The following is a 12,744-nucleotide window of genomic DNA, read 5'->3' as shown; positions in this document are numbered from 1 at the left end:
ACCACTCGGGTCTTGTCGTCAGCACATTGTTTGAAGAAGTGCCATGCCAGGGAACTCCTTGAAGCTGCCTTTGGGGTGCTCGGTCCCAGATGGCGGCGGTCAGTAGCAGGCGGAGTCTCTTGGCGGCGGGTGTTCTGCTTTTGCCCACTGCTCCCTCTTTTGCTACGCTGTTGGCTCGGTCTCACCACTGCCTCTTCCTCCGAACTGTGAAAGTCAGTGGCACGACCTTCATTCCATGTGGGGTCTAGGACCTCATCGTCCCCTGCATCGTCTTCCACCCAGTCTTGATCCCTGACCTCCTGTTCAGTCTGCACACTGCAGAAAGACGCAGCAGTTGGCACCTGTGTTTCGTCATCATCAGAGACATGCTGAGGTGGTATTCCCATGTCCTCATCATCAGGAAACATAAGTGGTTGTGCGTCAGTGCATTCTATGTCTTTCACCGCTGGGGAAGGGCTAGGTGGATGCCCTTGGGAAACCCTGTCAGCGGAGTCTTCAAACAGCATAAGAGACTGCTGCATAACTTGAGGCTGAGACAGTTTCCCTGGTATGCATGGGGGTGATGTGACAGACTGATGGGGTTGGTTTTCAGGCGCCATCTGTGCGCTTTCTGCAGAAGACTGGGTGGGAGATAATGTGAACGTGCTCGATCCACTGTCGGCCACCCAATTGACTAATGCCTGTACCTGCTCAGGCCTTACCATCCTTAGAACGGCATTGGGCCCCACCATATATCGCTGTAAATTCTGGCGGCTACTGGGACCTGAGGTAGTTGGTACACTAGGACGTGTGGATGTGGCAGAACGGCCACGTCCTCTCCCAGCACCAGAGGGTCCACTAACACCACCACGACCATGTCCACGTCCGCGTCCCTTACTAGATGTTTTTCTCATTGTTATGGTTCACCACAACAACAAATATATTATTTGGCCCAATGTATTGTATTCAAATTCAGCGGGATATAAATTTGAGGCCTAGTATTTAGGCGCTGGGTGACCGGTATGGATTTAGTGACAGAATTAGACTTGGAAATGCACAGAAGCGTGTGTGTGAAGTTATTCTGAATGACCCTATGTGCACCTTCAATATTATATACCCTTTTAGGGATAGATTTCAAATAGCTCTGATATAGCAGAAACCACTAAATTATGAAATTGCTAAATTGGGAATTGTACTTCAACCCAGAACAAAAAATGTGCTTTGACGGACACTAAATATCTTGCCCAGCAACAACAGTACAGCGGTGGGTAACGAGAGATTTAGAGGGATTTAAATTTGAGGCCTAGTATTTAGGCGCTGGGTCACCGGTATGGATTTAGTGACAGAATTAGACTTGGAAATGCACAGAAGCGTGTGTGTGAAGTTATTCTGAATGACCCTATGTGCACCTTCAATATTATATACCCTTTTAGGGATAGATTTCAAATAGCTCTGATATAGCAGAAACCACTAAATTATGAAATTGCTAAATTGGGAATTGTACTTCAACCCAGAACAAAAAATGTGCTTTGACGGACACTAAATATCTTGCCCAGCAACAACAGTACAGCGGTGGGTAACGAGAGATTTAGAGGGAATTAAATTTGAGGCCTAGTATTTAGGCGCTGGGTCACCGGTATGGATTTAGTGACAGAATTAGACTTGGAAATACACAGTAGCGGGTGTGTGTGAAGTTACTCTGAATGACCCTATGTGCACCTTCAATATTATATACCCTTTTTGGGATAGATTTCAAATAGCTCTGATATAGCAGGAACCACTAAATTATGAAATTGCTAAATTGGGAATTGTACTTCAACCCAGAACAAAAAATGTGCTTTGACGGGCACTAAATAACTTTCCCAGCTACAACAGGACAACGGTAACGAGAGATTTAGAGGGATTTAAATTTGAGGCCTAGTATTTAGGCGCTGGGTGACAGGTATGGGTTTAGTGACAGAATTAGACTTGGAAATACACAGTAGCGGGTGTGTGTGAAGTTATTCTGAATGACCCTATGTGCACCTTCAATATTATATACCCTTTTTGGGATAGATTTCAAATAGCTCTGATATAGCAGAAACCACTAAATTATGAAATTGCTAAATTGGGAATTGTACTTCAACCCAGAACAAAAAATGTGCTTTGACGGACACTAAATATCTTGCCCAGCAACAACAGTACAGCGGTGGGTAACGAGAGATTTAGAGGGAATTAAATTTGAGGCCTAGTATTTAGGCGCTGGGTCACCGGTATGGATTTAGTGACAGAATTAGACTTGGAAATACACAGTAGCGGGTGTGTGTGAAGTTACTCTGAATGACCCTATGTGCACCTTCAATATTATATACCCTTTTTGGGATAGATTTCAAAGAGCTCTGATATAGCAGGAACCACTAAATTATGAAATTGCTAAATTGGGAATTGTATTTCAACCCAGAACAAGAAATGTGCTTGAACGGACACTAAATAACTCGCCCAGCTACAGCACTAGGGACAGATTTAGCTGGATATAAATTTGAGGCCTAGTATTTAGGCGCTGGGTGACCGGTATGGATTTAGTGACAGAATTAGACTGGGATATGGCCAAAAAATGAACAGACTATTGCTGGTTAAATGCACTTGGTGTGACAGCTTCACCCTGATGTAGGCTTTAGCCAAAAAACAACCACACCATTGAGGGTTAAATGCACTTGGTGACAGGCGCAGCTTGCCCCTGATTTTGTATATGGCCAAAAAATGAACAGACTATTGCTGGTTAAATGCACTTGGTGTGACAGCTTCACCCTGATGTAGGCTTTAGCCAAAAAACAACCACACCATTGAGGGTTAAATGCACTTGGTGACAGGCGCAGCTTGCCCCTGATTTTGTATATGGCCAAAAAATGAACAGACTATTGCTGGTTAAATGCACTTGGTGTGACAGCTTCACCCTGATGTAGGCTTTAGCCAAAAAACAACCACACCATTGAGGGTTAAATGCACTTGGTGACAGGCGCAGCTTGCCCCTGATTTTGTATATGGCCAAAAAATGAACAGACTATTGCTGGTTAAATGCACTTGGTGTGACAGCTTCACCCTGATGTAGGCTTTAGCCAAAAAACAACCACACCATTGAGGGTTAAATGCACTTGGTCGCAGCTTGTGCTGGCGCACCACAAGACACAAAATGGCCGCCGATCACCCCAGAAAAATGAGACTGACAAACGGTCTGTGCAGCCTAAAAACAGTGAGCAATTGAGGATCAGCAGCTCAATGATCCACAGCTGCAGATCGATCAGTTAATCAAGTCCTTTGGAGGAGTTAATCTGCCTAATCTCGCCCTACTGTCGCAGCCGCAACCTCTCCCTACGCTAATCAGAGCAGAGTGACGGGCGGCGCTATGTGACTCCAGCTTAAATAGAGGCTGGGTCACATGGTGCTCTGGCCAATCACAGCCATGCCAATAGTAGGCATGGCTGTGATGGCCTCTTGGGGCAAGTAGTATGACGCTTGTTGATTGGCTGCTTTGCAGCCTTTCAAAAAGCGCCAAGAAAGCGTCACAAAAGCGCGAAGAAAGCGACGAACACCGAACCCGAACCCGGACTTTTACGAAAATGTCCGGGTTCGGGTCCGTGTCACGGACACCCCAAAATTCGGTACGAACCCGAACTATACAGTTCGAGTTCGCTCATCCCTAGTCGCACTCCAAAATGGTATCAAGAATTAGAGATTGATCTGCAATTAATTTTTTTCAAAGTATCAATTTATTCCCCCCCTTCCCTGCTTCTCGCTACATTGTATGGTATTTTAAATGGTGGCATTAAAAAGTACAACTTGTCCTGCAAAAAAATAAGCCCTCGTACTACTTTGTGAATGGAAAAATAAAAAAGTTGTGGCTCAAGGAAGATGGGGGGAAGTAAAATGAAATGGGTAAAACCTCTGGTATCCCAAGGGTTAACTCTGCTTCTCTCTGTGGGTGGAGCAGCGACTACTTTGGGGGTGCATGTTTTTGGTGGGCTTTATTTCCGCTCCCCTCATTCAGGTTGCTCATGCCTTTTGCATTATGTAGTCGTATGATCCGTGTAATGGCATCTCGTCCTCCTCTCAGGACATCGTCTCGTCTCTGGAGGACCGGCTGCGTCCACTGGTTCAGGCTGAACTTTCAGTCCTTGTGGATGTTTTGCACCGACCGGAGCTTCTGTTCCCAGAAAACACAGACGCCCGCAAGAAGTGTGAGAGCGGACAGTTCATCTGCAAGTGAGTGATGTGTGCAAAGCATTAACGCTAAAGTGGTCTGTAGGGGGTGAATAGTTTTGCATCCAGTTACTATGTAGCTTAATTTCTATATCCTGCTGCAGTCATTCTCAGTTTCAATTGCAAAGACACATTTTCTACCAGTCTCCGTTTAAAAAAAATATATAATCTATCCCTTTCTTCTCCCAAGATTAATTCGCCACACCAAACAACTTCTGGAAGAAAATGAGGAGAAGCTGTGCATCAAGGTCCTGCAGACACTGAGGGAGATGATGGCAAAAGATCGTGGTTATGGAGACAAGGTAGGAAGATTCACAGAAGTGACCCTGGACAAGGAGTATGGTGTTCTCCTCGGCAGTACCAAATGCGGCCACTAGGTGCCAGTGCTGCATTGTCTTAGGATCTTGTGGCCCTGTTCTAATGGTGATCGCTGGGAACTTTCTGAAGTTTAAACACTTGCTGGATCCGGCAATCTGTATACAAACAAAGTAATTTTTTCCGGATCTGGTATTTCAGTCTCATCTGGAATAACTGATCCAGTATTTAAAATTTTAACATTTTTTGTTTTTAAAAATCAAGAGAAACCCGCTCCTCCTATGTCCCGGCACATGCACAGACTGGAAAACTGGATCCGGCGATGCAGCAGTTTCCAGAACACTTGGTACAGGATACGGCATTAATGCATCTCTATGGAAATTAATGCCGGAACCGGCAAGTGCGGTACTGTTCCGGGATTATGGCCGGAAAAGGAAAAAAAAAAAAAACGCAGCATGCTTTGATATGTTGTCCAGTCAAATACCGTACAAGGAACTGAAGACCCCCTGATGCATAATGAACGGATTGCTTACCAGTCAGAATGCATTAGGACAAAACTGATGCGTTTTTTTTCCAGTATTGAGCCCCTTTACTGGATTTCGATGCTGGAAAAGAATAACGCTAGTGTGAAAGTAGCCCAACTTGTAATTCTAACTGTTACAGTTTTTATATCCTGATGCAGCCTCCTCTCATTGGACAGACAGTGGTTATCGAACTACAAGTTCACGCTTTCTCTTGCAGCTTTGAAGGGGTGACCGCGCCTCATCTGTCTGTAGGATGTGTCTGGTATTGCAGCTGAAGTGACTGGGGCTGCACTGCAATACCACTGACATCCCGTGGAGAGACGTGGCACTGACTGTATTTGGAACAAATGTGTCTATTTTCCTTTTTTCTTTGGAACTCCCTTTAAGCATGCAGGGTATGCTGGGACTTGCAGTTCAACAACCAGGCTGCTGGCTGAAGCCTTTTTTTGTGAACGCGAGGCGGCCTAATCACTTGCTCTTTGCTCTCTTGCAGCTTATAACCATTGAAGCACTGGAAAGTTCTGAGGTTTTTCACTAGTCTGTCCTTTTCTGCCCCCCATCTCCCACCTACCCCCATGTCCCTCTCCTCCCTGGGGCCGCTGACTTGTGAAGCTTCATCATTAATCAAGAGATTAAGCTGTCACTGTCTGAGGCCTCCGGGCCGCCTTGTCTGTCCGTGTCCTGTGATGTGTCGCCTGCAGATGGTGGCGTGTTGTCTGCACTTGTGCCGTGTTGTCAGGAGGATTGTATGTCTGTTTCCCCCCTCCTGTATTTTTGGTGAATTTAGAGGAATGAGCTCAAATTAAACTGCTGAACAGTCTCCAGTCCATAAACTCCGACCTCCGACCGACAGCCGCATCTTCCGTGAAGTGTTAGAATGTTACAGCTGAAAACGTAAAATAAACCACAATGTAAGAAATACAAGGAGGAAGACCCTGTCTGGTCTGGGGTGGACCCTCTGTCTTCAGGGTGGCCCGTTACGTACCTCTCCGCACTTCTGTGATAGACTTGCCTTTTGCTGCTTGAATCTGGTCTTCAGGTGTCTGTGTCTACGCATGAACGCAGCATCTCATTAGGTTAGAAGGCCCCGTGCTGGGACTTGTAGCCCCCCCCCTCCCCCAAATCCTGGTTAGTTTAGCAAGACCCCACCATAAATAAAATAAAGTGTGTGTGTGTGTAACTTATACACTTTTATTTTTTATCTCTGGTCCACAATCTCCGGCTTTCGGTGGTGGACAGACGCGCTCAGCAGCTTCCCTGCCCTCAGCAGTCATCTCATAATAAAGCGGCTTAGACATCTTTCGTTCATTTGTCGCTGCTTCCAAATTCATAAAAATCTATAGGTCCTTCTATAGACAGTGGAAAAGAAAATGATGGGGGCATTACATACCATACGCATCTCTGGGGCTACTGTTTTTCTATGGAAGGGAAGTAGGGGTTGCATTACGTGCTGGGAGATGCAGGTGTTTGAGCTGCTGCCCACCCACAGAAAGGGAAGAAGGCTCTTCAGATATGAGTAAAATGAAGTCTTCTGTGGGATGACCCCCTTAAGTGACCCTTAGACCTCATGATTCGTGCGTTGTAAAATGGTCTCTTCTCAGGAAACCTTTGAGACCCGTGGACGTTGTGATGTTGAGTTTCTGGCTGCCAGTAGGTCGCTGTTGTAGGTGACTCATGGAGTTGATGTTTGCTGTCTTGGATACGGTTATATTACACTGGGTGGAGAAACCCGTAAGATTACACCAAACTACCTACAGGCTGACGTCCCTGCTGGTTCTCCTCCCCCCTCTCTATTATAAAGAACAGCTGTTGTATAGCAACTCGATGGGATTGAACAGGTGACCACCACCGATCTCCTTGGTTCTGTTGATGCTGCCCCTAGTGGAGAACCATAGTTATTGCTATTTAACAATAAGCTCTGGCCGCTTCACCCCCTCTCCTTGCAGCTCTGGTCCAAACAGTTAAGACCTGGCTGACAGTCTGGTTCCCAGGGATACAATGTAACGTCTAATGACTTGTGGCCAAGCGTATTCCATAGCAACCAGGCTCTTAGATGACCCCAGGCATGGATGGCAGTGTCTGGGGGCAGGAGGCTCCTCCAGACCTCGAGCTGCTCAGTGCATACGTTTTTCCTAATCTAAAATCGGAAAGTATATTTTCAAGGGTGGCTGAGACCCCCGGACACTCCACCTCCATATTGTGTTACCGCAGTGAAGACTACCTCCTATTTACTGCCCATAATATCCAAGACGACTCGCTGTCCTTGTAGAAGCAGTTTAATTTCAGATAATGAAACAAACCCGTTACAATCTAACATTCCTTCAAATGTGTGAAATGTCCCCCCCCTCCCAAATGTCCTTTCCTCCTCCTCCCAGGTTACATCATTGACCTAAAAACCTGATTAATGACTCATAATCTGCTAAATGTGTCGGCTATGGAAATTCAAAGAGCAATCCCAGTCCAATCTGCAAATTCCTCTACCTGTTATGATCCAGCATCTAGTACATAGCAGTATTATAGTAGGTATATTCCTGTACACATAGGAGCAGTATTATAGTAGGTATATTCCTGTACACATAGGAGCAGTATTATAGTAGTTATATTCCTGTACACATAGGAGCAGTATTATAGTAGTTATATACTTGTACACAGGAGCAGTATTATAGTAGTTATATTCTTGTACATAGGGGCAGTATTATAGTAATATTCTTGTACATAGGAGCAGTATTATAGTAATATTCTTGTACATAGGAGCAGTATTATAGTAGTTATATTCTTGTACATAGGAGCAGTATTATAGTAGTTATATTCTTGTACATAGGAGGCAGTATTATAGTAGTTATATTCTTGTACATAGGAGGCAGTATTATAGTAGTTATATTCTTGTACATAGGGGCAGTATTATAGTAGTTATATTCTTGTACATAGGAGCAGTATTATAGTAGTTATATTGTACGTAGGAGGCAGTATTATAGTAGTTATATTCTTGTACATAGGAGGCAGTATTATAGTAGTTATATTCTTGTACATAGGAGCAGTATTATAGTAGATATATTCTTGTACATAGGGGCAGTATTATAGTAGTTATATTCTTGTACATAGGAGCAGTATTATAGTAGTTATATTGTACGTAGGAGGCAGTATTATAGTAGTTATATTCTTGTACATAGGAGGCAGTATTATAGTAGTTATAGTCTTGTACATAGGAGCAGTATTATAGTAGTTATATTCTTGTACATAGGAGCAGTATTATAGTAGATATATTCTTGTACATAGGGGCAGTATTATAGTAGTTATATTCTTGTACATATGAGGCAGTATTATAGTAGTTATATTCTTGTATATAGGAGGCAGTATTATAGTAGTTATATTCTTGTATATAGGAGGCAGTATTGTAGTAGTTATATTCTTGTACATAGGATTAGTATTATAGCAGTTATAGTCTTGTATATAGGAGGCAGTTTTGTAGGAGTTGTTAGTGACTGGAATTGCCCTTTCACTGTATCCTGTGTATCCTCTGCACTCTACAGTTGACTTGCTGTTTGAAGGGAATCCGGGGTGTCCTACTTTAGTACCTTGGTGTCTCCAGTTCTTACCATGTGGTCTCGGAGCAGATCTGGTGACCGGCAGCCCCTATCAGCGCACTAAGAACTGTCATTCTGCGTGATCTGGCCGGGCTCTGAGGCATAGATCGCACATTTTTTAGCCCCTGTCTGTTTTTAGACGTCCATAAGGGTGGATTCAAATGTCAGGACAGGTGTGAATAAATATAGGACGGAACTTCAGGCCATTTACAGGGAGATATTTGCGCCGTGCAACTTTCACAGGAGATTAAACTTTATGAGAAGTTCCAGTAAATTTTTTTTATTTTATTTTTTCTTTAAATATTCCGAAGTCAGAATATCCTCCAAGGCTTCTGACCATAGTTTGCATCCGGTTTCCGAAGATTAATGTGTGTTTTTTATTTCCCCCTTTGGTTAATGAAGTTGAACTTGAGTTCACGTTCCCCTGGGCAGAGAACACTTGGCACAGTCGTGACCGTGGGTTGTAAATGGTAACGCATTACCCAGGGACCTAATATGTAACGTCTCCTAATGTTGATGTGCCCAGGAAAATCCAATCCTTTCTAGTTAATGGCTGTAAAGGGGGGAAATGAGACCTCCTGCGGTTTCCTTTTTATTAAGAAAAAGCTGCAAGTTGATTTTCTTAAAGGGCCAGTATTTTTTATATTTTTTTATATCGATTGAAAGTGCTTATCAGTGAAGGTTCACTCTCCGGTCAGCGCTGCACTTAGGTCTGCACACGTGCGTTGTCTCCATGGTATGATGGGATGCATTGGGTGATGTCTACATGGAATGATGGAATGTATTGGGCGTTGTGTCCATGGAATGATGGGATGTATTGGGCGTTGTGTCCATGGAATGATGGGATGCATTGGGCGTTGTGTCCGTGGAATGATGGGATGTCACTTATTCCCAGTAAATATTGCTTCACCTTCCGTTGTATAAAATAAGGGTACAAAGTCAGACAGGGAGGAATGCCCGCAGAGGGCACGTGTCAGACATCTGTGAGGGCAGCCTTTCTGATTGGCAGATCATCAACCGATGACTAATCGGGGAGACGAGAGGCACAAGCTTCTTTATATCGCTCCAGTTTTGTCGAAATTGTAATCGCTGGGTTGGTTTCTGTACGTGGAGCGAGGGTTTCGTCGTATTCCTGTTTCATGGCCGATGTGGATCCTATACCACACCAGTCCTTAAATGCAGCAGCCTCTCGCTGGCAGATCACCTCCTGCTAAAGCAAATCCCCGCTGTCCGATCCTGTACATCATGTTTTCTGCTCTAGTCACATCCAGAGCTGCAGTCAAACGTCTGCTACTTGACCATGAAAATGACTGCCAATCTAAGAGCTCATAATGCACTGCTTATAGGTAATGGGCAACTGGAATAATTGTGAATGCAGCTCTGGCTGTGACTAGAGTAGAGATTGAAAAGTATGATCTGCATGAGTGGAGTTTCCCTCCTGGTGGCACAGCCTTTGACCCAGGCTGCCATGGTCTTCCTCTGCCATCATGGCTGTGCACCCTTTTTATTTCTGATGTTGTGCCAGACATGAGCCTATTACATAATGCATCGCTGTGACCTTCACAGCAAGTTCCCAATAGACGCCTAGCCCTTTAGAGGGAGTTGTCAGGGGAGCGACCAGGCGAGTGGTTCCGTCGTTTTGATGGGTCACGAACTTGTTGCAACAACCTGACAAGTCGGCTTTCTCCTTCAGTATTCCAGTTTCTTGCGAAAACTAATATAAATAAATAAATAGAGGGGGGGGGAATAAAATAAAAAATTATATAGAATATATCTTTTATCCAGCAAATCAGCGATGCAATTTCTGTCTTCTAGCTCCTATTCCCAGCGTCCTCTGCTGATGGGAGTTGTAGCTGGCCCCTTGCCACCAGGGAGACGTGCAGCCTTGTTCCGGTGGTGAAAACTCGCTTGGCACGGAGGCCGTGTCTACCCACGGCTGATCCCTCAGAGGTCCAGATGTTCCTTTCCCACCCTCTTCTGTGGAAGGGACTTTCCTGCTGATTCATTGATCTGGTGCGAGTGGGAGGTTAACCCCTTCCCTGCTGTGCTGCTATTTCATGTTCCCCCTCTGTCATTATGGAGCATCCTATTAAAATGAGATGGAAGCAGCAAATTATTTAAAAATCCATTATTCCCCTGGTGGCTGTGGCTGGCACCGCTGGCACCTGCACTCCTGCTATCCGGCAAGGCTCCCTATTCTTCAAGTCAAGTGTTAAATACTCGGCCGTCCCAAGGAGCTTGGGGCACAGAGATGGGATGTTTTTGCAAGGATAGGTCTCCTTCTCCTCCTTTCCTGGTGATCGCCTTTGTCATGGTGACCCTCTTTCGTCACCGCTCACATTCCTGTCTCGTGCCGTACAAGACTTGCAGTAAAATCCTGTCTCCAGGTTGCCTCACGCCCTCCCATAGCAGGGGATTTCCAAAATCCTTTGCCCTCTGATTGCCTCATCGTTCCCTCGGATGTTCAACTTCTTGTGGTTTGTTGACCCAATTACTGACCAGATTCTCCACCCAAATCTAATTTTAGAAAGAAATCTGATTTAAGGGCTCATGCCCAGGGGTGCAGCCATTTTTGTGGTCCGCAAAACACGGATACGTTCTGTGTACCTTTTTGCGGAACGTAACTTCTGGCCTATAATGGAACAGTCCTATCCTTTTCAGTAATGCAGACAAGAATAGGATATGCTCTATATTTTTTGCGGGTACCACGGAACTGACAAAAAAATATAGATTGGATGCGGACAAAAACGAAATGTGTGCATAACCCTGAGATGAGCAATGACACAGGGTGATGGCTGCCTCCCCCAGGAGTCCTGTCTGACAACCTGTGGTTGTTACAATGTATCGGTCAGTCTTTTGCATGCATTGTCGGTTTCTGCACCCTAGTAACCAGGTAATTCTGCAGAATGACCATTGACTGGAAGGGAAAGAAGACTTGACAGGGGTTCAGAAAAAGCCTCCATATATGCTAAACAAGGGAACCCATCTATATAGCCTTTTGGGGCAACATGGGCGCCATGGAGGGGACCTGATCTGTCTAGTCCATTTAAATGAAAAGGTTTCATGCCCAGGGACTCGGACTGAGTGCACTGGATTACAGGTGAATTTCCCATCTTGTACCCCGGACCCCTCCCAGTTTGCCTCCATCTCCACATCCTCCCATCTCTGTAGGGTTCTCCAGGTATCTTACATCTGATCTCTGCCCAGTCACAGGACTCTGGCCAGGCCCAGCCTCTGAGGCAGCTGCAGGATATCAGGCGGGTATGTATGGCCGTTGGCCTGTTGGTCACTAGTTTGGTGGTCGTTATGTCCATTCTTGTTGATGTCTTGCTGTGGTGTTCAGAAGGTTCTTCTAGGATCATTTTCAGATTTGGGCTTGTTGACTTCTTGTACCCCATATCTGAGTGTGTCTTGGTCTGTGCACCCTTTGTTGACCATTCAGCAGACTATTGGGCTCGAACCGGGTGGCCTGCACATTTGTAGGGTCCTGTACGTGCCTCTTCTGGGCAAGCATTGACTGCCATGTCTTCCAACAGGGTGAAGCTCTACGGGTGATTTTGGTAAACCGTTACTATGGGAATGTCAGGCATGGCGGAAGACGGGAAAGCCTCACCAGCTATGGGAATGTTCCTGGAGGTGGTGGAAAATCTGGCAGTGGAGGTAAGTGGAGTTATGTTTATTGATAAATTTGACCTGGTTTTGGTTTATTCTCCCTGAACTGCATGCCTCCTGTAGCCTCCGTAGGATTGGTGGGCCTAAGCCGAGGGGAGATGAGTTTGGCTGATGTTCAGTGTCATCTGGATAAAGAAGGGGCATCGGATCTGGTGATTGACCTAATCATGAATGCTACCAGTGACCGGGTCTTCCACGAGAGCATCCTCCTTGCGATAGCCCTGCTTGAGGGAGGCAACACCACTATTCAGGTTAGACAGGACCTTGTGTCGCTTTTATCTGGCATGTTGTTTGATGTAATAACTTGCACTCCATTCACATCCAGAGCTGCATTCTATGCTGGTTTCCTGCTGGCTGATCTCGGGCTTCCCCTGCGCTGGTTCTAGGTTTGTGCAGGACTTGCTCTGTCGCCCCCTGCTGGTTCACTATATGTA

The 12,744-nt window shown here is 45.3% G+C and overlaps 1 protein-coding gene across 4 annotated transcripts in view; it reads left to right on the top strand.

The window, feature by feature from the left end:
- Window positions 1–12,744, top strand: part of ITPR1 (inositol 1,4,5-trisphosphate receptor type 1) — a 104,522-nt gene that overhangs the window by 69,140 nt on the left and 22,638 nt on the right. For 3 of the 4 annotated variants that reach the window (XR_006390858.1, XM_044301011.1, XM_044301013.1), the window contains 4 exons: window positions 4,070–4,218; window positions 4,406–4,517; window positions 12,175–12,298; window positions 12,374–12,561. Coding sequence is in view for 3 of the 4 variants with exons in the window: in XM_044301011.1 (XP_044156946.1) it covers window positions 4,070–4,218; window positions 4,406–4,517; window positions 12,175–12,298; window positions 12,374–12,561 (573 nt within the window). In the remaining variant the exon portion in view is untranslated. The remainder of the gene's footprint in view (window positions 1–4,069; window positions 4,219–4,405; window positions 4,518–12,174; window positions 12,299–12,373; window positions 12,562–12,744) is intronic. The other variant, XM_044301012.1, reaches the window with a different exon arrangement.

The sequence above is a fragment of the Bufo gargarizans genome, chromosome 7, assembly GCF_014858855.1.
Source record: "Bufo gargarizans isolate SCDJY-AF-19 chromosome 7, ASM1485885v1, whole genome shotgun sequence".
NCBI lineage: Eukaryota > Metazoa > Chordata > Amphibia > Anura > Bufonidae > Bufo > Bufo gargarizans.
Note: the sequence above shows the minus strand (reverse complement) of the source record. Positions and strands in the feature narration are given on the sequence as shown.